This window comes from Tupaia chinensis, unplaced genomic scaffold (genome assembly GCF_000334495.1).
Source record: "Tupaia chinensis unplaced genomic scaffold, TupChi_1.0 Scaffold143746_1, whole genome shotgun sequence".
Lineage (NCBI taxonomy): Eukaryota > Metazoa > Chordata > Mammalia > Scandentia > Tupaiidae > Tupaia > Tupaia belangeri.
In genome coordinates, this window is record NW_006203595.1 from 423,121 (window position 1) to 450,493 (window position 27,373).

Here is a 27,373-nt window from a genome sequence, read left to right on the forward strand (position 1 = left end):
ACACCCTATAGCAAAAACCTCTCAAAAAAAAAAAAAAGTGAAGACAACTCTCAAAACTGGATGCTTTATATTTTAAGTATTACCTAGTCCTTGTATGTTAGTTTCTAGAATCATATTTTGCAGGTGTGTGCACAAGTTTGTGTATATGTTTAAAATTCACGGGAACCAGCAGTTAGCGTAATGGCTATGTCGCTGGATTCCCACGTAGTCGACTGAGGTTCACCTCCTGAACCCGGTGGCTTAAAACTCACGCCGGGCATGTGTGCGTGTGTGCCCAAGATTCCGAGAGGAGAAAGGAGGAAAAGGGATTGTGGTGTGACCATCCCCCCTGGGGGGGTGATTTCTCGCTTTCTGTCTCTATGTCTCTCTCTGTCTGTCTGGCAAGCACACGTTCCCTATAGCAAAAAAACCTCTCCAAAAAAAAAAAATTCACAACACATTATAGGCACTTCTCAGTTAATGACCAAGTTCCTTTCCTACTACTAGGTCATTAAGCAAATTGGTTGATAAATGAGGAGCTTAAAGGCAGATGTCTTGTGGTATATCATGATGCCATAGGGTATGCATTTTTCATTACTTTTTCTTTCTTTCTTTCTTTCTCTCTCTCTTTCTCTCTTTTTTACAAAGAGAACAGTGCTACTTTATTTAAAATACTGTTTATTTCACATTTATATTTTTGTCTCTCTACCATTGCCATGTCTGACCACCACTACTCCTGTGTTCTATCATAACACTCCATAATACTTAAAACCAAGCAAAGGGTGGAGTTCTATCTTTAAAAACTAAACAGGCATTTTGGACAACACATTCTTGCTAATGGAACCTGGACAACATTTATCAAACACAGTAGGGTTTTCTCACTCTGCATTATAAAAAGAACAGCTAGGAGGTCAGCAGGTGGTGTGGTGGTAAAAGGTGCTTGATTCCCACATGGCCAACCACTGTTCAAGTCCCGGACCCAATGGCTTGAAAATCATACTGGGCACCTATATGTGCATGCTTGCCCAAAATCCCTACGGAGAACAGAGGAGAAGGGATTGTGGCATGGCCATCCCCCCAGGGGGTGATTTCTCGCTTTCCCTGTCTCTTTCTCTGGCAACACATGTGCCTTATGACAAAAACTTTAAAAAATGAAGACAACTAGATATCAACTGTAAGTGAAATGAGATAATACAGAACATTTTAACAAATTGTTTAAACTGTTTTCTTAAAGAGACTTCCTCCATTGCCAAAGATCATGGTCAGTCAGTTATCAATTCTTCACATAGTTGATGAACTTGGCTTATACTTTGGGAAGAGAGCCACCTTTTTCTATACTTGCTTGCATTTTTACTTTAATGTCTTCTACAAAACTAGGTCCTTTTGGTGTTTTAGTTTTTCTCCTGTTTTTGCACTGATTCTTGACCTTTTAACCTTGGTGTTGATGATTCTGGGTCTTTTCCATTCTGGCTTGATTTTTTACATTTTTACCATGACTATCTCATATAGATTTCTTCACCGAAGCTTTTTCTTCTGTTTCCTCATCTTCAGAGTCATCATCCTTATCTTCAGCTGCAGCAAGTTTTACTTTTTTCTGTGGAACCTTGCTACCACCTCCAGGGGCAGATTTCTTTCCAGATGTATTTAAAGAGTTTCATGTCCTCTTCCTCTTCTGACTCTGTATCTTCATCCACAGCTCCTATGTGCTGTCCACTAATATGCACAAGCCCTGAACCACACTTCAACCTTAAAACTATAAGTAGTGTTATTTCAAAGTCCTTAAGGGAATCTGTTTACTATACAGACATTTTCAATGTTGCCAGTGTTATATTAATTGTACTTCCTTCATTATTCATTGCCTCTGCTTCAACAATGTACAATTCACCCTTTGTACTAGCCCCTAAACTGACCATTCTTAAAGATAACTGATGTTCATTTTCATCATTGTCCACTTTAACGTGATAGTCTTTGTTGACCTTTAGTTCACAACTGAAAAAATGACTCTGGGGATTCAGGGAGCTCATGTCCATGTCCATCGAATCTTCCGTGAGTGGTGGCATGCACTTAGATGAGAGAGAAGGCAGAGAGAGATAAATGACTAAGCTCCTGAGAACAGCGGTGCAGTATGGAATCACTCTAGGGTATATGTATTTTTCAATAGCTATCACTTGACCCCACCCTAGAATAATGTAATTCTAAAAAGTATATGTTAGATAAGCACTAGAAAGTTATAGGACATGCCACATCATAATAATATAAATCTTGTGATCATTTTTATTCATTCTGAATACCACTATGAGTGCATAGTAAAATATAGATTTATAAACAAAATATGTAGTCTTGTGTGATTGCAAATGCTTTTTGTATTGAATACTGACCAACTGTGGGAAAGAGAGAAAGAATGAGAAAGGGGATTCCCAGTGCCGGAGAACTGATCATAAGTCCAAGTGGTCATTAAACAGGTAGGTCATTAAGTTAGGAGTGACTGTATTAACTGAATTCAATATATGACTCACAGATATTTATTTCTTCACTTTTACCTAATTACTTCTCTGATTTCCTAGAAAGTAAAATTAGATCTAATAAAATTGATTTTTGCTTATAAGTGATTTTAGATTGCTTGGTTCTCATATCCTTCCAGGAATCTGTTTTGAACTGATCAGCATGCATCAAGAAAAATCCTACCACTCCTATCTCCCCTTAAACCATGTATAGAATATAGAGGTGTTTTTTATTTTGGAATTTTTCTTTTTTGATATTTCAATTTAATAATTAGAAGATTTTCATGATGTGACTAGGTCTTGGTGTTACAAATGCATGCTATAGACTCTGGACAATTTAAAAGTAATCTGGCTTTCTAGTGTACTTTTCATTTTTCTGTTAAACTGGAATGCTAAGGTCAAATGTGGCTTCCTTAATTTCTTTTCTCCCTTTTAGTTTTTTTCTGTGATCTTCATTCTTAGATCTTTTTTTTTTTCTTTATTGCCAGAGGATGTGTGTACTCATGCCCTTGTGTGCACAAAAGAGAGAGAACCCCCTGATGGGTTGTGGTCATGCTGCAATCCCTTTTTCCTCCTTCTCATTAGGAATTGGGACACACATGCACACATGCCTGGCATGTTTTTCAAGCTCTGGGGCCAGGACTTGAGCTGCAGTCAGCCATGTGAGATCTGGCTCCCAATGCACAGCGTGTAACTGCTGCACTGCAAGGCTGGTTTCCTACTAGGTATTTTTTACAAGTAGCCCTTTTGGTAAGTCTAAAGACATATATAAGGGCAGGTATACTAAAATGTCACCATAATTAGGTGCAATGGGGCTTTTACTCTTTTGAAGCTAACCAACAAGTCACTGGGTGGTGACAACAGAGTCAATATTGAATTTCTCCTTTGGGGGCTGGTCCTGTAGCTCAGTGATTATGCACTGTGCATTGGGAGCCTGATGCTATGTGGCTGACTGCTGTTTGAATCCTGGCCCTGTTGACATGAAGACCACACCAGGTATGTGTGCATTTGTGCACAAAATCCTGATGGGAAAGAGAAAGGGAGGGAAAAGGATTGTGACATGATCATATCCCATTGTGGAGTCTCTCTCTCTGTAGTGCATATGGCCTCTGGCAATTAAAAAAAAAAGTCCACCCCCTTGAATTTGGAATATATGTAAGGTATTAGTGGTGAGACTGCTTCAGACTTTCAAAGGGTTAGTAGATGGAAGTAAGAGAGGAAAATAAAAGGACAAAAAATTATGAAAGTAGGAAGCAGAGATGTTTTTCTTTTCTTTTCATTTTTTTTAATTGCCTGAGGGTACTTGTGCTCACCAGAGAGAGAGGGGGAGAGAAAGTATCCCCCTGTGGGTTGTGGTTGTGCTGCAATTACTTCTTCATCCTGTCAGAATTCTGGGGACACAAGCATACACGCCCATTGTATTTTTCAATTCACTGGGGCCCAAATTCAAACCATGGCTGGCCATGTGAGATCAGGCTCCCAATGCACAGAGCCTAACCACTGTGCTATGGGGCTGGCCCTATTTATTTATTTATTTATTTTGAGAGGCTTTTTGCTGTAGGGCGCGTGCGCTCGCCAGAAAGACAGAGAGAGACAGAGTGACAGAAAGCGAGAAATCACCCCCCAGGGGTGATGGCCACGCTGCAATCCCTTCTCCATTCTCCTCTCAGAATCTTGGGCATGCATGCACATGCGCCCGGCATGAGTTTAAGCCACCGGGTCTGGGACGGGAACCGCGGTCAATTACATGGGAGTTCAGCGACATAGCCATTACGCTAACTGCTGGTCCCGGGCTGGCCCTATTTATTTACCTTTAAATGACAAATAATAATTGCATGTACACTTTTAAAATAGGAATATTTGGGCCAAATAATTTTCTTTATAGTTTATATTAGAAGTTAGGAGGCCAGACAATGGTAGTATTACACTGTAGTATTCAGTAATAAACAGGATATTCTGTAAGAGGCTGACCTCACAGGTATACTAAATGGCATACTAAAATGTCATCATAATTAGGTGCAATGAAGCTTTTATTCTTTTGAAGCTAACTAAAAAGTCACTGAGTGGTGACAATAGAGTCAATATTGAATTTTTCTTGAACTTGAGAAAGTTCAGAGATCTTTCCAGGTATGCCATAATCTAGGGCTGTCACAGGCTGAGGGGTAAATCGTGGTGTCAAGACCCTGTTGGGGGTGTTGTCTTTCTGTCTCTCTCACTCATGGAAGAAATAAATTAACTTCTTTAAAAAGTTAGAGTGCTGGCTCCATGGTATAGCAATAAAGCACTGCTTAAGGGAAGCCAGATCCCACATGGCCACCAGTTTGAATCCTCAGCCTGGTTAGCCTGAAACATACCAGGCATGCACACAGGGTGCCCAGGACCCAATGGGCTAGCAGACTGGGAGAGGGGATCATGGCATGACCTGACCCTGTGAAGGATGCTTCTCTCTCTCTCTCTCTCTACCCCCTCTCTCTCTTGCACACATATGCACATTGTCTATTTCTCATGTTCTGTCTCTCTGTCTCTCGCTGTCTTTCTGGCGAGCGCACGCGCCCTATAGCAAAAACCTCTCCAAAAAGAAAAAAAAAGAGGTGCTAGATTCCCACAAAGCTGACCGTGGTTTGAGTCTTGGACCTGGTGGCTTGAAAATCATGCTGAGAGCATGTATATCCAAAATATCAGGAGGAGAATGGAAAAGGGACTGCATTATGGCTGTTCCCCCTGGGGGCGGGGGGTGATTTCTTATTTTTCCTCTCATTGTCTTTCTCTGCTGAGTATACATACCCTATGGAAAAAACCTTAAAAAAAAGTTAAAGGTGCATTTTTTTTTAGAGAGTTTTTTGCTATAGGGCACATGTGCTCGCCCGAAAGACAGTGACAGAGAGACAGAGAGCGAGAAATCACCCCCCAGGGAAGACGGCCATGCCGCAATCCCTTCTCCTCCAGTTTCCTCTCGGGATTCTGAATACGCGCACACACACGCATACATGAGTTTCACGCCTCCGGGTCCGGGACTCAAACCTGGTTGACTACATGGGAGTCCAGCAACAAAGCCATTACACTAACTGCTGGTGCATTTTTGTGTTAACACTATTTTTAAATGATAATAAGAGATTAAATATTACATACTATTTATTTTTATTGTCTAGTGAGATTTTTAGGTCTGAAAATGAATAATAGAAAAGGAACAATCAAGATGTTGAAATGTAGTTTGTCTGCTTTCCAGGGAATGCTGTAAGTGCACGGATATTGAAGTGCATGATTCCAACAACTCTAATATCAGAAGATTCTGTGGTTAAGGCAGTCTCCTGGCTTTGTGTTGGCAAGTGTTCTGGTAGCACCAAGGTAATCTTTTTAAACACTTTGATGATAAGTCCTTCAGAACCACTTAAGGGTTGGCAAGGACGAACCACTTATGGCGTAATGGCATTGGCCTTTTGTGCAAAGCCTGTAGTTTTGGAACAATATAGCTTGATGCAAGGACTCTGTTCAAACAGAAATTTTTACTGAGAAATAAAATCTATTATCCTACTTGGTGCTAGAAGCTTCTAAAACAGCCCTGAGGGTGGAATTAAGCTCTTCTGTGCCTGTTATATTTTTCTAAAGATAAGCATTTTGTTTCTCGGTAGGTACTTTTTTATCGTTGGCTGGTTGCAATGTTTGACTTCATTGATCATAAGGAGCAAATTAACTTGCTCTATGGCTTCTTTTTTGCTTCATTACAAGATGATACACTGGTAAGTAAAAATTGGACAGCATCAAGCATCCATCAAATAGAACATGTGTTTATATTGATATACCATGTGTGCTCTAAGGCATCAGTGATATATATTTTTTTCACTTAAAAATATGTAAAACATCTGGGGAAGTACAAAAATTAACATAGCTAGCAAACATCCTTTCACCTGTCTCTCTGATTAACAAATGTAAAATTTTTACTGTTTTTGCTTTATATATTTTTAAATTTAATTTTGCCAGTGGGCATGTGCACTCAATGGAGAGAGAGAGAGAAGAATAGGGAAAGTAAGAAAGCACCCTCCATGGGGGATGGTCCTGTCACAGCCCCTTCATTTCTCTCTTTTGTTGGGATTTTGGGCATGCATGTGCACCTGGTGTGTGTTCCAAGTTGTTGGATCCAGGACTTGAACTGTGCAATTGGCCATGTGGCGTCCAGCTACCTTTATCATTATGCCACTGGCTGGCCCTATATTCTTTTTGAGGAAGTAAAAATGTTACAGATAGTTATAGTACTCCACATTGGACTCTCTTTGCTGATCTGGAGCAGCAATTGCCATCTTTTCCCTTTTAAGTCACTTGAACAGAGTCCTGTGTGTCACTCACTCTACATTTTCTTGATTAATATGGCAAAAACTTCATCAGAGTTAATGAGAAGAGGATTACTTTTCATGTGTTGCCAATGTACTGATTTTTATTAAATGGCATAATATTCCCATTAAAAACATTGATAACTGAGAAATCAATCTACTGTGTACCTGGAAGACTTTCAAGGACCCATCAGTAGTTCACAGACCATATGAACCACTCAGTTAACTGTGAAGAGAATTCATTCATTGCTTTTTTTTTTCCTACTGTGTTTATTATACTGTACTAGGCTCTGTATAAGATTTGAAGTTTGTTACAGAGTATCTGTACTTCAGGAATTTAAAATCTACTTGGAGAGGGACCAGCAGTTAGCGTAATGGCTATGTTGCTGAATTCCCATGTAGTTGACCGTGGTTCGAGTCCCAGACCCGGTGGCTTAAACTCACTCCTGGTGCATTTGCATGTATGCCAAAATCCCAAGAGGAGAATGGAGGAGAAGGGATTGCGGCGTGGCCATCCACCCTGGGGGGTGATTTCTCGCTTTCTGTCTCTCTGTCTCTGTCTTTCTGGTGAGCACATGAATCCTATAGCAAAAACCTCTTTAAAAAAAAAATCTAGTTGGAGAATTGAGGGAGGCACTTAAAGTTAAATAATAACTCAGATTATCAAAGTTAAATTATCAAAGATGGTATATGATAGAATGAGGATAATAATGGCTATAATATTTCTAGGAAGGAGGAGAACAGTATAAATCAGAGTGATTAAGAAAAACTATCATACAGTATGTGGGGATAGATCTGAGTCCTGAAGGTTGAATAGGATTTAAGACTTGATGAGAGGAGATGATGGATGTTAAGATTGGGAATATTTCATCTTTTTTGGGGGGGGGAGAGGTTTTTTTTGCTATAGGGTGCGTGCACTCGCCAGACAGACAGAGAGAGACATTCTCCTCTCGGAATCTTGGGCACACACGCACACGCGCCGGGCGTGAGTTTTAAGCCACCGGGTCCGGGATGCGAACTGCGGTCAACTACATGGGAGTCCAGCGACATAGCCATTACGCTAACTACTGGTTCCCAAGATTGGGAATATTTCAAGCAAAGTTACAAGATGTGTATTGTGTTTTAGGAGACCTTGAATAGGCCAGCCTGACTTAATTAGAGTTGATGTGGGGCAGGTAGTTGGTGATAAGACTGAAAAATTGCATGAGGACATTTTATAGAAGTCTTTTAACACAATGCTAAGGAATTAGAAATGTATTCTTTCTTTATTGGGAAATTAGTGAAGATTCTTGGAAGAATATGTTGAGAGCAGATTTATAGGAAGCTGTATTTAGTAGTGCCAACTGGTATGAATTAGAAGAGTGGCTAGGGACAAGAAGACTACTTAGGAGGCTGACATAATCTAGGTATAACATGATAAAATCCTAGACTAGACGTTTTCAAATACAGTCTGTGGACGCCTGGGGCTTCCTGAGACTTTTTCAGGAGGTCTGAGAAGCCAAAATAATTTTCATAATAAAACCAAGATATTTGCTGTTTTCACTGTGTTAACATTGTCCCTTTTGGTGCTAAAGTAGTGGCAAAACTGCTGGCTTTTTAGCATGAAACAGGGTAGTGACACCAAATTACTAACAGTCATTGTATTTTTCACTATAATTTTAAAAAGTGCTTGTTTCACTTTAAAATATCCTAAATGTAGGCATAAAATTAATCGTTTTTTTTTTTTTTTTTGCTATAGGGCGCGTGCGCTCGCCAGACAGACAGAGAGAGACATAGAGACAGAAAGCGAGAAATCACCCCCCAGGGGGGATGGTCACGCCGCAATCCCTTCTCTTCCATTCTCCTCTCAGGATCTTGGGCACGCACGCACACGTGCCCGGCGTGAGTTTTAAGCCACCGGGTCTGGGACACGAACCACCATAGTTGACTATGTGGGAGTCCAGCAACATAGCCATTACGCTAACTGCTGGTTCCCAATGAATCAGTTTTAATAAATCTCAACTATTGAGACATGTCTTTAATATTCTGTTTGATGAAATGAGAAGGATAAACAAAGCCTGTCTACATACCAAAGTTCAATGGTTGCTATGAGGAAAAGCACTTGTGTGATTGAGTTGTGAATTAGACTAGATGTTTTGTTCATGGATCACCATTTTTAAAAACTTAATTTGCTTGTTTTAGTTTGCTATAGAGTGTGTGTACTTGGCTGGAGAGAGAGAGAGAGAGAGAGAGAGAGAGAGAAAGGGAAAGTGAGAAATCCCCCCTAGAGGATGTGGTCATGCTATAATCCCTTCTCCTCCATTCTCCTCTTGGGATTTTGGGCTCACAGGCACACACTTCCAATGTAATTTTCAGGCCACTGGTTTTGGGACTCAAACCACAAAGTCAGCCATGTGGGATCCAGTGCCTTAAGCTCCATACCACCTGCTGGTCCTGGAACACTATTTTTATTTGAAAGAATGACATACAAATTACAGTTATTCAGATGTGGGTATTCAAAAGACTTTTTTTTGAAAATTGACAAAGCAAGCCATTTCAGAGAAAACAACTGATAGTATTTGTTGCCAGTGATAAAATTTGGGCTTTCATTAAAAAATTCCAAGTTTGGGAAATTCTTATTTATGTGCTATTGTGACAGCTTCCTGGTATTTACAGATTTTTTTTTTGATGGGATTGATGGCAATATTAATGATGTAATTTATAGATATTATATAATGAAATGTGTCAATATTTAGGAGCTTGGGATAACTCAGTGAACCAGTATTTTCCAAGTGATGAAGCATGATGTTACAAAATCATGCCTGGGTGAAAGATTTTTTTTTTTGAGAGAGAGATTTTTGCTATAGGGCACGTGCACTTGTTGTAAAGACAGAGACATACAGACAGAAAGTGAGAAATCATCCCCCAGAAGGGATGGTCATGCTGCAGTCCTTCTCCATCCTCCTCTCAGATTTTGGGCATGCACACACACAGTGTGAATGTTAAGTCGCCAGGTCCAGGCCTCAAATCATGGTTGACTACACGGGAATCAAGCTACGTAACCATTACGCCATCTGCAGATTCCTGTTGTTTTTTAAAGCCATCTGTGTTGGGAGATTCAAACCACAGCCAACCATGTGGCATCAAACTGCCTTAACTACTAGGCTGTAGGGCTGGCCCCTTACATCAATATTCTTTTTTTTTTTTTTTTTTTTTAGAGAGATTTTCACTGTAGGGCGCGTGCGCTCGCCAGACAGACAGAGAGAGACATAGAGACAGAAAGCGAGAAATCACCCCCCAGGGGGGATGGTCACGCCGCAATCCCTTCTCTCGGGATCTTGGGCACGCACGCACACGCACCTGGCGTGAGTTTTAAGCCACCGGGTCCGGGACGTGAACCGCGGTCGACTACGTGGGAGTCCAGCGACATAGCCATTACGCTAACTGCTGGTTCCCACATCAATATTCTTTTTTAAAGAAATTTTCCGGAGGATACATAAGCTCGTTGGAGAGAGACAGAGAAAGTGAGAAATCACCCCCTTTCTCCCCTGTGGGGAATGGTCATGTCACAATCCTCTCTTTTCCTTTCCCTCCTTTTGTACTACCTTCTAATCCCTCAGTTTTTGCCTTTTTGGATTTTGAGCATGTGTGCTACCTTCTAATCCCTCAGTTTCTGCCATAGCGTGCAGACATTCAATATATATTGATGGGTATACATGCTTCTCTTTCATAGTCTGGGTTGCTTTGCTCAGCATGAAATCTTCCATAATTGTTCACTTTGTATCAAATGTCAAGGTCTCATTTTTTTTTTTACACGACTCAGTAGTATTTCATATGATATATGTGTCACATTTTTTTTTTAATCCATTCATCTGTTCTTGGTCATTTGGGTTGATTCCATGTCTTAGCAGTTGTGAATAATCCTGCAATAAACATGGCCGTGCAAGCGTTTTGCCAACTGAGGGTTTTCCTATCCTTTGGATAGATAGCCAGGAGTGGAATTACTGGTTCATCTGGTAGTTCTATTTGTAGGTTTATGAGGAACCTCTGCATTGTTCTGCACAATTGGCTCTACTAATTTATAATGTTTCCACCAACGATATTGGAGAGTTCCCTTTTCACTGCAGCCTCTCTAGCACTTATTGTTATTTTTTTTAATCTTAACCATTCTGACTGGAGTTAAGTAGTATCTCATTGTGGTTTTGATTTGCATTTCCCTTATGATAAAGAGCTGTTGAGCATTTTTTCATATGCTTTTTGGTTGTTCGTATGTCTTCCTTAGAGAGTTGTCTGTTTAGTTCGTTTGTCCATCTTTTAATTGGATTGATTATTTGGGGGGAAGGGTAAGCTGCTTGAGTTCCCTGTATATTCTGGTTGTCAGTACCTTATCTGAGATATAGTTTGAAAGTATATTATCTCATTCTGAGTATTGTCTCTTCAGTCTTAACTATTGTTTCTTCTTTTTCTTTTCTTTTTCTTTTTTTTTAAGATTTTGCCATAGGTCATGTGTACTTACTCACTGGAGAGAGATTGAGAGACAGTGAGAGGGAAAGTGAGAAATCACCCCCTGCCACACCACAACCCCTACTTCATTCTCCTCCTGGGATTTTGGGCATGCATGCACACGCATCTGGCATGATCTTTAAGCCACCAGGACCAGGATTTGAACCCGATCAGCCATATTGGAGTCCAGAGCCCCAACCACCACACCACCTCCTAGCCCTAATTATTGTTTCTTTTGCTGTGCAGAAGCTTTTTAGCCTGATGTAGTCCTACTTGTCTACTTTTAGAATGATTGCCTGTGCTTTGGGGGTCTTATTTAAGAAGTCTTTGCCTATTCTGATGTCTCCAAGAGTTTCCCATGTTTTTCACCAGTAGTTTTGTAGTTTGAGGTTTTACATTTTGATCTTTGATCCATTTTGTGTTGATTTTTTTACTCATAGTAACTTTTTTTTGGGGGGGGGTGAGAAGTTTTTGCTCTAGGGCGCATGAACTCGCCAGAAAGATGGAGAGAGACAGAGAGACAGAAAGCAAGAAATCACCCCCCAGGGAGGATGGCCACGGCACAGTCTCTTCTTCTCCATTCTCCTCGTGGGATCTTTGGCATGCTCGCACACACGCCCGGCATGAGTTTAAGCCACTGGATCCGGGACTCGAAACGTTGTCGGTGACATGGGAGTTCAGCGACATAGCCATTACACTAACTGCTGGTCCCACTCATGGTAACTTTTAATCTTTCTCTGTGAATTCTAGGTTCCTTAAGTAAGTGGAATTATATATTTGTACTTTTGTGTATGTCATATTTCAATTAGCATAATATCTTCAAGCTTCATCCATGTTGTAGCATCTATTAAAACCACATTCCTTTTGATGGCCAAATAATATTTTGTTATATGTATATACCACATTTTTGTTTATCCATTTATCTGTTAATAGATACTTGGGTTATTTCTACCTTTTAGCTATTGTGAATGATGCTGCATTGAACATTGTTATGTGAGTTACCTGTTCACATACCTGCTTTCAGCCTCTTTGGGTGTATATATTGGAATTGCTATATCATTTGGTAATTCTGTGTTTAACTTTGTGAGAGATCACTGAACTATTTTCCACATTGGCTGTACCATTTTTCATTCTCACTAGAAATGTAAAAAGAATTCCAATTTCATTATATCCTTACCAGTACTTGTTATTTTTCTGATGTGTTGATTATAGTTATCCTAGTGGGTGTGAGGTGGTATTTTAGTGTATCTTTTATTTTCATTTCTGTGATGACTAATCATGTGTTGAGCATCTTTTCATGTACTCATTAGCCATTTGTATATCTCCCCTGGAAAAATGTCTGTTCGTATCTTTTGCCCATTTTCTAACTGTTATTTTGCTTTTTATTATTGGATTGTAAGGGTTCCTTCTATATTCTAGATACAATTCTTGTTAAAGAATGAGAAATAAGAAGCATGTTTCCTCCTTTCATCCTATCATTCAGTAGATTGAGTTCTTTCAGACAGGGACTAAGCCTTTCATAACCCAAGTGCTTAATATTATAGTTCATGGCACATAGAATATAGACTTCATGAAAACAGAACTTTTTTTCTGTTTTATTTGATGCTGGAACGGGCAGGATGCTTGTTCTGAGGACCAGAAATCAGGTCTGTTAACACTTGTCGCTTGACAGAGAAAAAAAAATTAGTGAATAAAGAAAGGAATTTTTTTCAATGAGGCTAACACCAGAGAGAGAGGACTGGAGTCCATAAGTGTCTTTACTGTCCTGGACAAGATACAAAACTTATATAGGGGAAGGAGTCAGTGTGAGGTATATCTAGAAGTTAAGGGCAGGTTATTCATTGTCTTATTGTAGAATGATAAGGAGGCCTAGCAACTGTCTTTGGACAGCATTACTAGGAGACCTGATCATCTGAGGGGAGCAATCACTACTTGGGGGACAGTTTCTGTTCTGAGCATACCAGGTAGGATGACCTGTTTCAGTCTTTTCAAGGTGCTTACAGATATGTAATGATTAACAAGGTAGCAGAAACAAAGTGAAATCAGTCAAGACAACTCTTAGATCATGGCTTATAAAGCAGGAGGGTCTATGTGTGGCTTTGTAATGCTTGAGGTGATAAATTTTTCTCAACTGATCACATGGGAGGGAATTGGTGGCATCTTTCCCCTCCCTATCTCTATAGCCTGGTATCTGTAAAGACTCGGCAAACTTCTTACTGACTTTCATTAGTTAAACATTAGGCTTTATCTAGTGTGAGGGAGGTAAAAGGTTAGGTTTCATGAGACTCATTGGGAGGGAAGTGAAAGAAGCTAAAGACTACTTTTCCTAAGTTTTAATCCATTAAGATGAACTCCAAGAATAAGTACAAAAATATAGAGTCACTTTGGTTTTCTTATGGTGTGGTTGCATATTTACTCAATAGATATCTGTTTTCTAGTTAATAGAACCTAATCATAAGTGTCACATCAGTTACAATCTACTTGAATAATTGTCATGACTAGAGAATTTTTTTTTGTTGTTGTTAAAGAGATTTTTTGCTATAGGGAATGTTATGCTTACTGAAGACAGAGCAACAGAAAGTGAGAAATCACCCCCCAGGGGTATCGCCACACCACAGTCCCTTCTCCTGCAGTCTCCTCTTGGGATTTGGGGCATGCACACATGACCAGTATCAGTTTTAAGCTACTGGGTCCAGGACTCAAACTATGGTTAGCTAAGTGGGAATCCAGTGATGAAACCATTATGCCATCTGCTGGTCCCTAGAGAATTTCTTGTTCAGTTTGGCAGGAAGGAGAAAGGCCTACTTTACTTTGTTCTAATCTATTTATTTATTTTCAGATTTACTCCGGGGCACATGCATTCACTAGGCATAGGAAAAGTAAGAAAGCACCCTCCAAAGGGGATGGCTGTGTAGCAGTCCCTCCTTCTCCATTCTCCTCTCAGGATTTTGGACATGTATGCACATGCACTCTACATGTTTTTTTTTATTATGATTATTTTGTTTTGTTAGGCTTTTGCCATGGAGCATGTGCATTCATGGGAAAGAGACAGAGAGAGGGGAAGTGAGAAATCACCTCCAAGGAGGGATGACCAAGCTATATGTCCTTCTCCATTCTCTTCTTGAGATTTTGGGCATATACCTGGTGTGATTTTCAAGCTGCTGTGTCTGAGACTCAAACTGTGATCAGCCATTGGGAATCTAGCACCTTAACCGCCATGCCACCTGCTGGTACCCATTCAACATTTTTGTTTGTTTGTTTTTGAGAGTGTTTTGCTATATGGCATATGTGCTCACGAGAGAGAGAGAGACAGAGACAGACAGACAGACAGAGAGACAGAAAGCAAGAAATCACCCCTTAGAGAGAATGGCCACACTGCAGTCCCTTCTCTTCCACTCTTCTCTCGGGATCTTTGGCATGCACGTACATGCATGCAGCATGAGTTTTAAGCTGCCAGATCTGGGACTCAAACCACAGTTGACTTCAAGGAAGTCCATGAACATAACCATTACAACATTTACTGATCCCCCAGTAAGTTTTTTAAGTCACCATTTTTTTAAGCTACCAGATCTAGGACTTGAACCATGCAGTCAGCCATGTGGGATCCAATTACTTTAACCAGCATACCACCTGCTGGCCATGTTCTAATCTTTTTAAAAATAGTATTTATCGTGGGACCAGCGGATGGCGTAATAGTTACATTACTGGATTCCCACGTTGTTGACCGCAGTTAGAGTCCTGGACCCAGTGGCTTTAACTCATGCAGGGCGTGTGTTTGTGCATGCCCAAGATCCCGAGAGGAGAATGGATGAGAAGGGATTGCGGCGTGGCCATCCCCCCAGGGGGGTGATTTCTTGCTTTCTGTCTCTCTGTCTTTCTGGAGAGTGCACACACCCTCTATAGCAAAAACCTCTCCAAAAAAAAAAAAAAAGAAAAAGAAAGAAAAAGAAATAAGGCCTAGAGCTGGCCCAAGTGACCAAATGGTTAACAGAGTTGGATCCCACATGGTCACCCATGTAGTTCAAGTCCTGGCCCCTTTGGCTTGAAAAACATGCTGTGTGTGTGTGTGTGTGTGTGTGTGTGTGTGTGCACGCGCACATGCGTGCGCACATACGCTAAATCCTGAGAGGATGGAGAAATAGAAGAGAAGGTATTGTGGTGTGACCACACCCCATTTGGGTTGCTTTCTCTCTCTTTGTCTTTCTCATGAGTTCACACATATTCTGGCACACACACACACACACAAAAGAGGAAAGAGAAACAGGGCCTAACTTTTAAAACCTGTATTTTAGAAAAGTCACTTTTGGCTGACCTCATAGAGCAGTGGTGTGTGCTGAACAGAGGAAGCCTGATCTCACATGGTTGACCAGAGATCAAATCCTATACCTGATGGCTTGAAAAACATGATGAAGTGGGGAGATTAATGTCTCTGTATTGACTGACATGCATGGAATTCCCTTTTGAAAAAGCAATGTAATACACTGTAAAGTTATATGTAATCCAATGTAATATAAAGAAGATAATGATGATAATAAAAATAAATTAAAAAAAATGCCAGGCATGCGTACACATACTCAGGATCCTGAAGAGGTGAAGAATTGGAGGAAGAAGGACAGTAACGTGATCAGGCCCCATTAAGGGTAGTCTCATCCTCTCTGTCCATTATCCTTCTTTACTTCTCTTGTATTTGTACATGTACTCTGGCATAAAAAATTAGTTACTGTCATATAATTTGGTGTGAGTCTAACTCTGTGGTGACTTGGATATGGTACTTAAGTATTTGTCATCAAGACAATCGTGAAATATTAGATACATGTGATATTTTCCTTTTTAGTTGTAACACTGATTTTATATTCCGTATGTTGACTAGTGTTGCTACTGAATGGTCCATATCATTAGGCGTGTGAGATAATTATTTTTTTTTATTTTTACTGAAAGTTACTATACTTTGTGTAGGATATAGCAGACTTGGTCATAATATGTATTATTCCTTTTTTTTCCTACTAGATGGTGTGTATGCTTGTCAGAGAGAGACAGAGAAAGCACTGCTCCAGTTGGGCATGGTCAGACCACAGTTCTCTTTTCTCCATTTCTCCATGTCAGGGCTTTGGGCATGCACACATGCACCCATCATGTTTAAGATTCTGTATCTAAATTCATGCTTGTCCATATTCTTTCTGAACCCATTTCTGAGTAAAGGAATGACATTGTGGAATATGTTGTTATAATAGATTTTAAAGTTCTGACTACCAGAACGTAAATTTGTTTGAAGAAAGTCTTTTGTTTTTTGCTTTCTCTAGTCCTATTACATAATTCACTTTTTCAATTTTTGTCATCTAAAGCAGGTATTGGCAAACTTGTTCTTAAAGTGCTAGGTAGTAGATATTGTAGGCTTGAGGGCCATACTGTTTTCTGTGACAACTACTCAACTCTGCTGGTGTAGTGTGAAAGCTGCTATCAATAGGATGTAAAGAATTGGATGTTCTTGTTCCAATAGAGCTTTATTTACGAAACAAGTAGACTGGTTTGCTGTCCTCTTGATTTATCAACAGATAAGCACCTAAAATCAAATAATGTAGGGGAATTGGTCATTATGTAATTTAATGAACAAATTTATTGAGTGTATGCTGTTTTCCAAACTGAGGACTAAACTGTTAATTATATTATATTGGGGCCAGCAGGTGGTGCAGTAGTTAAGGCACTGGACTCCCACTTGGTCAACCACAGTTTAAATCTTGGACCCAGTGGCTTGAAACTGTCACTAGGTGTGTGCTGTGCGTGCCCAGAGTTCCTGAAAGGAGAATGAAGGAGAAGGGATGGCCATCCACCCTGGTGGATGATTTCTTGCTTTTATTTATTTATTTTTTCAAGAGAGAGATTTTTTATAGGATGCATGCTTTTGCTGGGGAAAAAAAAAGAGAGACAGAGACAGAAAGCAAGACATCACTCCCCAAGGGGATAGCCATGTCGCAATCCCTTCTATTCCATTCTCCTCTCATGATTTTGGGCACACACACACATGTGCCTGGTGTGAGTTCTAAGCTACTGAGTCTGGAACTTGAGTCGCAGCTGACTACGTGGGAGTCCAGTGACGTAATTGTTATGCCACCTGCTGGTCCCATTAATTTCTGTCTGTCTGTCTTTCTAGTGAGTGGACGTACCCTATAGTCAAAAATCTAAAAAAAAATAGTTATTTCTACTCATTGGAATATGAAGCATCATTGAAAGTGATTTTCGGGGACCAGCAGGTGGCATGGGGATTAAGGTGCTGGACACTCCCACATGGCCGACCATGGTTCAAGTCCTGGACTTGGCATATTCCTTTCTCACTTTCCCTCTCTCGCTCTCTCTGGTCAAATGAAAATAAATGAATAATAAATAAATTTAAATAAATAATAATTTAAAAAAAAGAAAGTGATTTTGAAGACTAGAAAAAATGGGAAATGGTTTTAAGGGGGGAATTGGGCTAACAGTTTTAATATGTATTTTAATAATATGGACTGATACTGAAAGGAATTTATGAGTTTTTGTTAGGTAGAAGCATGGTGGTCATTTTTTTTCTGTTTTTCAAATTGTTTGCAATGTTTTTTTCATCCCCCAAATAACTACAAAATGATCTAATGGAATTCCCATCTAAATCTTTTTTTTTTTTAATCACCACTATATAATGTGAAAAAGAGAATCTTTGTAAAACTTGTTCAGGGCTAACTTGTGGCATTGTAGTTAAGGTTGCTGGATCCCACATAACTATGTGGTTAGAGTCCTGGACCCCATGGTTTGAAAAACATGCTATGTGTGTGTGTGTGTTTGTGTGTGCTCAAAATCCCGACAGGAGGGAGAGATGGAGGAGAAGGGATTGCTGTGTGACCATTTCTCGTGGGGGGTGCTTTCTCTCTCTGAGTTTTTCTCTCTCTGCCTGTCTCTATTCAGCTAGTTGGTATGCTCCCTGGCAAATTAAGATCCATCATTGAATAGCAAGTGTTAAAGAAAATATTGTTCAATGAAAACACTGTTTGAAGTTCAGAAGCCTTTTTACTTAATCAGTGTAAGATTGACCTTTAAAGAAAATGTGTTGCTGTTTTGTTTAAGAAATATTGTCATTTCTCTTTTAAATTTTTATATTTTAACAGTGCCCTTATGTGTGCCATTTGCTATATTTACTTACCAAAAAAGAGAATGGTGAGCATTTTCATTCTAGTTGTATTACATTCACTCTGTGGAATTTGCATTTGTATCGGCCTTTATAAAGTTAAAATATCAATAGCTACTAGCATTATTTATATGATGGGACTCATATTGTGGAAATTACTCTTTAGTATTGATACTTTCATCTAAGAACATCTGCTCAATGGCTTAAGTTGTTTATATTCTTGATGGTTTGTAAGAAGAAACTACCAACTACATAAGTATAACCAGTTTCTTTTTATTCTGAAACAAATGCATAGTACTTTTCTTCTTTATCTTTTCTAGTCAAACCATTTCGTGTGAGAAAACTGCTTGATATTCAAGCCAGAGTGGTGAGTACTGCAAAGACCTTAGACTGACTAGTGTACTGTGTGCCAGGTACTGAGCTAGGCTTCGGGAATACAAAATCAAATGAATTGTTATCTTCAAGGGCCTTACTTTCAGAGGATCTCAGTCAACAGAATAAAAAATGAGAATCAGACTCAGGACCAATGAGAGGTGGAGATACTTGAGAGAACTTTTTGTTGTTGTTGTAGTTGTTATAGGGCATATGTGCTCACCTAAGAAAGAGGTGGGGGAGTGAGAAATCACCCACAAGGGGCTGGCTATGCCACAATCCCTTTGTCTCCAGTCTCCTTTCAGGATTTTGGGTACACACACACACATGTGCCTGGCCTGATTTTCAAGCTTGCAGATCCAGGACTTGAACTACACAGTCAGCCATGTGGGATCCAGCACCTCAGCTTCCACACCTTCTGTGAGAAACTTTTAAGGGATAAGTAGGATTTAAGTAGGCAGAGAAAGGAGAGAAAGAGCACTCCTGCCAGAGGGAACAGCATGAGCAACAACAGCATGTAGATGTTCAACAGCAAACACAATTAGGGATTTGGGTAAGTATGGTTGGATAAGTGTTAGGGATCAGTCAAAAATGAGTTTATGTTTCTTTTGTGGATGTGATCTAGGAAAGTATTTCAAGACTTCCTCTTCTGGATACTTAAGCTTCAATGTATTGTTTGACTGTTATCTCTTGTCTTATAGCTCTCTTGCATTATTTCCAATAAACCTACCACGCAACAGAGGTCTGTGAAGTTTGGGGTATGAAACAGGAGGAAGTAGTAGTGCTGGTGCCTAACCGAAGCCTTCATGGCCTACCCAAAAGCATTCCCACTGAATGAGAAACAAATATAAAACACACATTGGTGCTTCCCTGTGTGAGATTTCCTCTTAGTACAATTCAATGATTATTCTTGTTTTATAGCCTCTTGTTTTCGTTCCATGGGCACAATTTCTTCTCTTAGTTCTCTGAGGTTATTAATGGTGAGGTTTCTGTCCAAATTGAATTGTATTTCACATTAATAGAAATTGTGAAAAAGATGTACTTTTCCCTGTGTTACAGCAAAATATTTTAATAAAATGTTCTTACCATAAGATCTTGTTGATTTGTGTTAACTGAAACACAAAATATCTTCAAGTTGAAAAATGATTTAGTAGGTTATTATTGAAAAATTTTAAACCTAGACATTAAATGTGTGATTTCATTACTAAGAATCTATATAGTACGTTACCAATTAATCCATTATCAATTAATGCCCATTTATAAAGATGCATTCATAAGATTGTTTTACAGTGTATTTTGGATGGAAAATTCATTTGTATACTGTAATGATGTATAGTGAATTAATGTAAAAAATAAATTTAAAGAGAAAAAAACAGATTGTTTTGATTAGCTGAAATTTGATGAGTTTGTTCGAGTTCAACAATATCAAACCAAGACGACATAGCCATGTTCATGTAGCCACATGCATGATAGTAACTGGCATAATTAGGAAATGCAAGCAAATATATTAGATGTATGAATTTTCGATACTTGCAAAGGCATGCTTCCCATCTCTCCACAGTAATATCCCATAATTCCCCATCTAAGAAGGAAACGGAAACACAGAAATTGCCTTTTTGGAGGCAGGCATGCATGCTGGGAAGTGAAATGGGCATGTTATTATCCCACATAAACTAGGCTCTATCAATAGCATCGTCAGAGCAAGAAGGGGTAGTTAGGTCTCATCTTAAGAGTTGGTGAGGGGGTGAGCAGATGACATACTGATTAAGGTGCTAGACGCCTACATGGCCAACCACAGTTCAGGTCCCAGACCTGGCAGCTTGAAACACAACACCAGGGGCATGTGCATGCACCCAGAGTCCCATGTAGACCGTAGAGGAGGAGGGATTGTGGCATGGCCTTCTCCCTGGGGGATGATTTCTTGCCTTCTGTCTCTGGTGAGTACGTGTGCCCTATAGCAAAAATCTCTCTCTCAACAAAAAAAGTTGGTGAGGATAGTTTCTGCAGTTCTCCCTCTACCATGTGTGAACTCGTGTATGTGCATCTTAGACTGATTCTTTTTTTCTCTTCCCAGCTTCGTCTCCTGTTCCTCAGATTTCTTTAGTTTGTTTCCTCTGTCTTTCTTTCTGTTTTTTCTATTATTATTTAAATTTTTATTATTATACATTCAATCATTAGACACAATTTAGTTTGGTAGAGGTTTTTCTCTTGCTTGGTAAACCTTATTGTGCATATTTAATAGTAGAGCACTAACATGGTGACTGGAAACTTAGGTGTATGAACAGGGCTTAATTCATTGTAGGATCTCAATGTTTTCATTGGGGAGCGTCCCAGGTGTCTTTTGTCAATTTTCTTAGAGAAGAATTCTCCTGCTTCCTGCCTATGGAGTTGCAGGGGTCCCCTGAGAAAGAGGGAGATATATTATAAGGACTGGTTCATATGATTATGGAGTCTGGAAAGTACAAAATCTGCTGGGTGGGCTGGTAGGCTGGTGACCCAGGGGAGCCGATAATCCAGTTTTTGAATTTGAAGGCAGTCCATTATAGAATCAAGAAGAGCTGATATTGCGGATGAAGTGCAAAGGCAGTCCTCGGGGGAGGTGGGTGTTTTTGTTCTATTCAGGCTTTCATTTGATTATATGAGACCCACACACATTATAGAGGACAATCTACTTTACTCCAAGTCAATTGATTTAAATATTAATCTCATCACAGAGATACCTAGAATGTTTGACCAAATATTTGTACACCCTGTGGCCCAACCAAATCAATGTAAAATTAACCATTATAGAGGTCTAAACCTGGCTTCTGACACTCCTAAACTTAAGCAGTGGAAAGGAGTGATGAATGGCCGTAGTATCTTTCCTCAGTCGTACCTGCTGTCTGAGTCCAGCTTCATCTTCACAGGGTATAAACCTAATATATTGCCAATGGGGTGAAGGAATTTGGGTTTCTCACTGTTACGTAGTCTTTCAAGCAATCCTATATTCTGTTCTTTCATCTCCACTTTTCAGAGGTATCTGGTCTATCAGATTTCTGAGCCTTCTCTGGGAATCCTCAAATATGAATCTTTTTTTATTGATTATGTTCAGTCTCTATTTACTCTTTATTATTATTTATACATTCAATCGCTATATATCATTTAGATTGTAAAGAGACTTTACCCAGCAGGTTTCATTTTCTCTGTTTTGCTAATTTAGTTACTATTTGCCCATCTTCATTCTAGGTTCCATAATCTTATTTAGATCTTTTAATTACTGTTTCCTTTCTTCGATCATCTGCTTTATGCCTTTTTAAAATTCCTTTACTGTCTTTTTAATGAGGCTTTGGGAGGACCCGGAATTAATCACATAGCTATGTTATGTTCAATATATCATATTTAACTGGAAGTCTCTTTTACAACCCCCCTCCATTTTTCGATTTGCCAGATGATGTGTGCTCTTGCCAGAGAGAGACTGAGAGGAAGAGAAGGAGGGAGAAAGTAACCTCTCCATAAGGCATGGTCACACTGAAATCCCTTCTCCATTTCTCCACTGTGTCAGGATTTTGTGTACACACACACGCAATACCCTGTGTGTTTTCCAAGCCACCAGGTTCAGAATTTTTTTTTTCTGTGGAGATTTTTGCTACAGGGCGCGTGTGCTCTCCAGAAAGACAGAGAGAGACAGAGAGACAGAAAGCGAGAAATCACCCCCCGGGGGGATGGGCATACCACAATCCCTTCTCCTCCATTCTCCTCGGAGTCTTGTGCATGCATGCACATGTGCCCGGCGTGAGTTTAAGCCACCAGGTCCAGGGCTCGAACTGCGGTCGACTACATGGGAGTCCAGCGACATAGCCATTATGCTAACCTCTGGTCCCACCAGGATCAGAATTATTTGAACCTAGCCCTTGGCCATATGGGATCCACACTGGGCTGCCCCCCACCCCCCTTAGGTTTTTTTTTTTTTTTTCCTACTTTGTTATAAAATGCATTACATGTGGTTGTTAGAGAGAGGCAGAGATGGGGAGAGAGAGTGAGAAAGAAATCACCCCCTACGTAGGATGCCTATGCCGCAGTCTCTTCTCCACTCTCCTCTCAGCATTTTGGGCATGCACTCACACATACTTGGCATGCTTTTCAAGTTGCTAAGTCTGGGACCCTACTCAGTTGGCCATGTGGGATCCAGCCTCCTTAACCTCTGCACTACCTACGAGGCTAGTGTTAACTTTTTAACAACAAAGATAAGTTTGATTAACTGGACATTATGTTCTGAAAATTTCTGTAGTACTACAAATTTGTTCTGTCAATGAACATTCCAGGGGTCAGCAAGTGGCATGATAGTTAAAGCACTGTACTTTCACATGGCTGACTGCAGTTTGAGTCCTGGACCTGGTGGCTCGAAAATCATTCCGGGCATGTGTGCGCATCCAAAAATCCCAAGAGGAGAATGAAGGAGAAGGGATTATGGTATGGCCATTCTCCCTGGGGGTGATAATTTCTCACTTTCCCTCTCGCTGTCTCACTCTCTGTCCCTCTCTGGTGAGCACACACATCTTGTGGATAAGAAAAAAAAATTTTTTTGATAGGTCTTTGCTATAGGGCGTGTGCGCTCTCCAGACAAACAGAGAGAGACAGAGATAGAAAGCATGAAGTCACCCCCCAGGGGGGATGGCCATGCCGCAATCCCTTCTTCTCCATTCTCCTCTTGGGATCTTGGGCACGCACGCACATGCACCCGGCATGAGTTTAGGCCACCAGGTCCGGGACTCGAACCACGGTCAGCTACATGGGAGTTCAGCGACATAGTCATTATGCTAACTGCTGGTCCCCCCCCAAAAAAATCTTAAAAAATAATTCTAACTCAAAGTAAATGCTTTGAAACTGATAATGAGTATACAGAGGTCAGAAGAAATAGTGGAGAGAAATTGGGTCATTTTGGATATAATAAATTTTGTTTCTAGAAGCTATGACAAAATAGAAATACTGTATTTCTAAACCCCATTTACTGCCCGCCTTTGCACAGTATTCAATTCAACAAAAATTTTGTATACATGGTCTCTGACTTAAGATGGTTTGACTTAGGAATGATGGTATGAAAGTGATATGTGTTCGATAGAAACTATACTGAAAATACACATATAAACATTTTTTTTGTTTTTAGAACAGTGTTCAATAAATTATATGAGCTATTCGACACTTAGTTATAAAATAGGCTTTGTTTTAGATGGTTTTGCCCAACTATAGGTTAATGTAAATGTTCTGAGCATATTTAAAATAGGCTAGGCTAAGCTGTGGTATTTGAGGTTACGTGTGTTAGGTTCATTTTTTACTTTATCAACTTATGAGTGGTTTATTGGGACATAGCCCTATCCAGTGCCAAGTAGCATCTGTATAGTAAAATAACTTTCTTTGCAATTCATCTTAATAGTTTGTTTTCTCTGGATGTTCAGATATGTCAAACAACAGGTATCTGACAGTAAAGACTTTTCATTGTGAGATTGCTGTTTTTTCTTAAGACTTGCTTTGTCATAATAAGCTGCTTGACAGTTGTGAGATTTACTAGTTCATTTTCTAAGAATTAGGATAATCAGGTATTAATATTTTCTTTGCTCTGTTTTCTTGGCTTCCTTTTTGGTCCTACCTCCTTGATGTCTAAATCAAACTTAGAGGACAAGTAAACTTTCAGTCCTGTCTATGCTATCAGCGAGAATAAGGCATGTTATGCTAATAAATATAACTGGTAAGCAAGCTTAAGGTATAGACTGAGAAGATAAAACAAGAGGATAAGAGTGAAAATACAGGAAACAAGTAAATAGAGGGGGAAGTCATGAAACAGAAGATCAAAGGTTGGAGAAGGTTTTATGATGGTTGGTTTAAATATTTGCATATTCATTCTTTGATTTTCCTACAGTATATTTCTACAGCTTCATATCATAGTGAAACTAGGATCTGAATATATATTTAGTCTTTGTTTTATTGTTACTTTTTTCTTCTTGTATTTTGTTTCCTCCGTTTATCATTGACCACAGAATTGAAATTGGAAAACTCTTTATTTTCTTTCAGGGAATGCAGCCTCATCTCCAGGCATTGTTGTTCTTGTATAAGTTCTTTGTTCCTACTTTAATTTCTGTGTCTTTGCCTCTTAGGAAGAAGGTAAGGGATTAGGAGACATAAGTCAATTTGATTGAGATTGAATTAGTTATTTTTAATAAAGCTATTTTATAGATTTGGATGTATAATTTATAATATAAACATAATTTATAGAATTATATGTGATATTTATAATATATATATATATATATATACACACACTGCTGTTTTAAAATGTAGTACTATGGCACTGTTTGGGGGACTTTTTTGAGTAATTGGCACTTCGTGTTGATCTTCTTTGATGTATTTCATCAAGTACATCATTTTTCCTGATAAGGAAAAAAGAATAAATAACTTTAAATGGATTTGTATGAGTGTAAAAGATTTCCTTATTAATATGTTTTCAATTAATAATAAGTTTTAGATTTTATGTTGTTCTGCTACATGGGAACTTACTCTCTTGTACTTTACTTCTGAATTCATAGATCTATTTTAAGAATTCAGAGAATCTGTGGAAGACGGCTCTGTTTGCTGTGAGACAGAGAAACAAGGGACCTTCTCCAGAACCTCTAAAGCTGATGTTAGGTCCAGCTAATGTCCGTTCTCTAAAAAGAGTAAGTATCTAAAGCCCCAAATGGCTTGTGTGGCTTTTTCTTTTTAAAAAAGAAAGAGAAAAAGTCAAAAACTCCACCTCCCCAAATAGGGCCTTCTCATGCTGCAATCTTTTTTCTTTCATGTCTTCATCTCATTAGGATCCCAGGTATTCATGTACATGCCTGGTATGTTTTTTCCAATCACCAGAGCCAGGATTGATACTGTGGGATCTAACTCCCACTGCATAGTCCTTAACTGTTGTACTATGGGTCTGGCTGCCTTCTTTTTATTAAATCTAAATAATAATCCTTCAGGTATTGGAGGACACTATATATATTTAATTTTTCCCCCCCAATTTTTGCTATAGAGTGCATGCACTCACCAGAGAGAGAGGGAAAGTGAGAAATCATTCTCCAGGGGGGGTGGCCACACCACAATCCCTTGTCTTCCATTCTTCTCTCAGGATTTTGGGCATACATGCCCACATAGCTGACATATTTTTTAAGCCACTGGGTCCAGAACTTGTACTTCTCAGTTGGCCATATGTGATCTAGTCACCCTATCTACCATGCCACTGACTGGTCCAAGATTGTACATATTTAAATACATTTCAATTACAGTGTTCTTTGAAAATTACCTTCTGACTCTATTAAAACACTTTCACTTTAAGCAGTTTTTTTAGTTTTCTATAGGGCGAGAAAGAGAGAAATTACCCCCTAGGGGGATGGCCATACCATAATCCTTTCTTCTCCATTTTCTCAGGATTCTGGGCACACACGCATGCACATGCACCCAGTGTGTTTTCCAGCCTGTCAGATCTGAGATTTGAACTGCGCAGCTAGCCATGTGGAATGCAGCCACCCTAACCTCAACACCACCTGTTGGCCCTGTAATTGAAATATTTTAACAACTGTTTCTATATTTGTAGTTTATAGTCTATTTAGTTCATTGATAGATTATTTTATATCTTTCTCCTTTAGAAGTGGAATTCTCATTCAATTATACCAATGCTAAATTCCAGTAGCTACACTAAAGAATGTGGAAAAAAAGAGTTGAGTCTTTCTGATTATCTCAGTAGTAATGGTTCATTTCCAATAGAACAACTTCAAAGCTTCACTCAACTTTTACAGAACATCCATTGTTTAGAGGTATGTGACTGGATCATGTACTTATTGCATTTTTTATTTGCTCTTGATGCCCTTTCTTTTCTTTTAGCTCCCTTTATTAAAAAAATTTTGCCAGAGGGTATATGCACTCACTAGAGAGAAGGGGTGGGGGCAAGTGAAAAAGTGAGAAAACACCCCTCATGGGGGATGGGTCATGTTGCAATCCTTTCTTCTCCGTTTCTCCCTCCTTTCAGGATTTTGGGCACACACATGTGCCCAGTATGTTTTTCAAGCTACTGGACCCAGGACTCAAACTGTACAGTCAGCCTTGTGGGAACCAGCCACCTTGACCATACCACCAGCTGGCCCAAGACCCTTTATTTTTGTTATATGTTTCCTACATGATTATTTCCATGTTGCCCTAACCCACTTTTTAGTTATTTACTATTGACTGATAATTCTGCCTTTGCAGCTGCCTTCTCAGATGGGCTCAGTGTTGAACAGCTCTTTGCTACTCCACTATATTAACCTTGTCAAAGATGAGTCAGTCTTACTGAGACTCTACCACTGGCTGAGTCAAACTTTACAAGAAGGTAAGAATTCTTACTTAAAAGCATTGGGTGAATGAGGACAGAAGAAGATAGTTTACAAATTGGTTTCTTGTATAATGGTGCCAAATTCTAGATAAGAGGAACTTTCATATGCTATAATAGTTTCTCTGATAATCATATGTTTAGAACATGAATGTTTCAGTTGTAATTATAATTATTTATTTTATTTTATTATTATTAT

At 39.4% G+C, this 27,373-nt stretch overlaps 1 protein-coding gene across 1 annotated transcript in view; it reads left to right on the top strand.

The window, feature by feature from the left end:
* Window positions 1-27,373, top strand: part of CENPI (centromere protein I) — a 70,878-nt gene that overhangs the window by 5,953 nt on the left and 37,552 nt on the right. Inside the window, exons 5-12 of the mRNA XM_006164857.3 lie at window positions 5,707-5,825; window positions 6,110-6,217; window positions 18,418-18,466; window positions 18,758-18,804; window positions 24,855-24,944; window positions 25,367-25,495; window positions 26,456-26,623; window positions 27,054-27,174. Coding sequence (XP_006164919.1) covers window positions 5,707-5,825; window positions 6,110-6,217; window positions 18,418-18,466; window positions 18,758-18,804; window positions 24,855-24,944; window positions 25,367-25,495; window positions 26,456-26,623; window positions 27,054-27,174 — 831 coding nt within the window. The remainder of the gene's footprint in view (window positions 1-5,706; window positions 5,826-6,109; window positions 6,218-18,417; window positions 18,467-18,757; window positions 18,805-24,854; window positions 24,945-25,366; window positions 25,496-26,455; window positions 26,624-27,053; window positions 27,175-27,373) is intronic.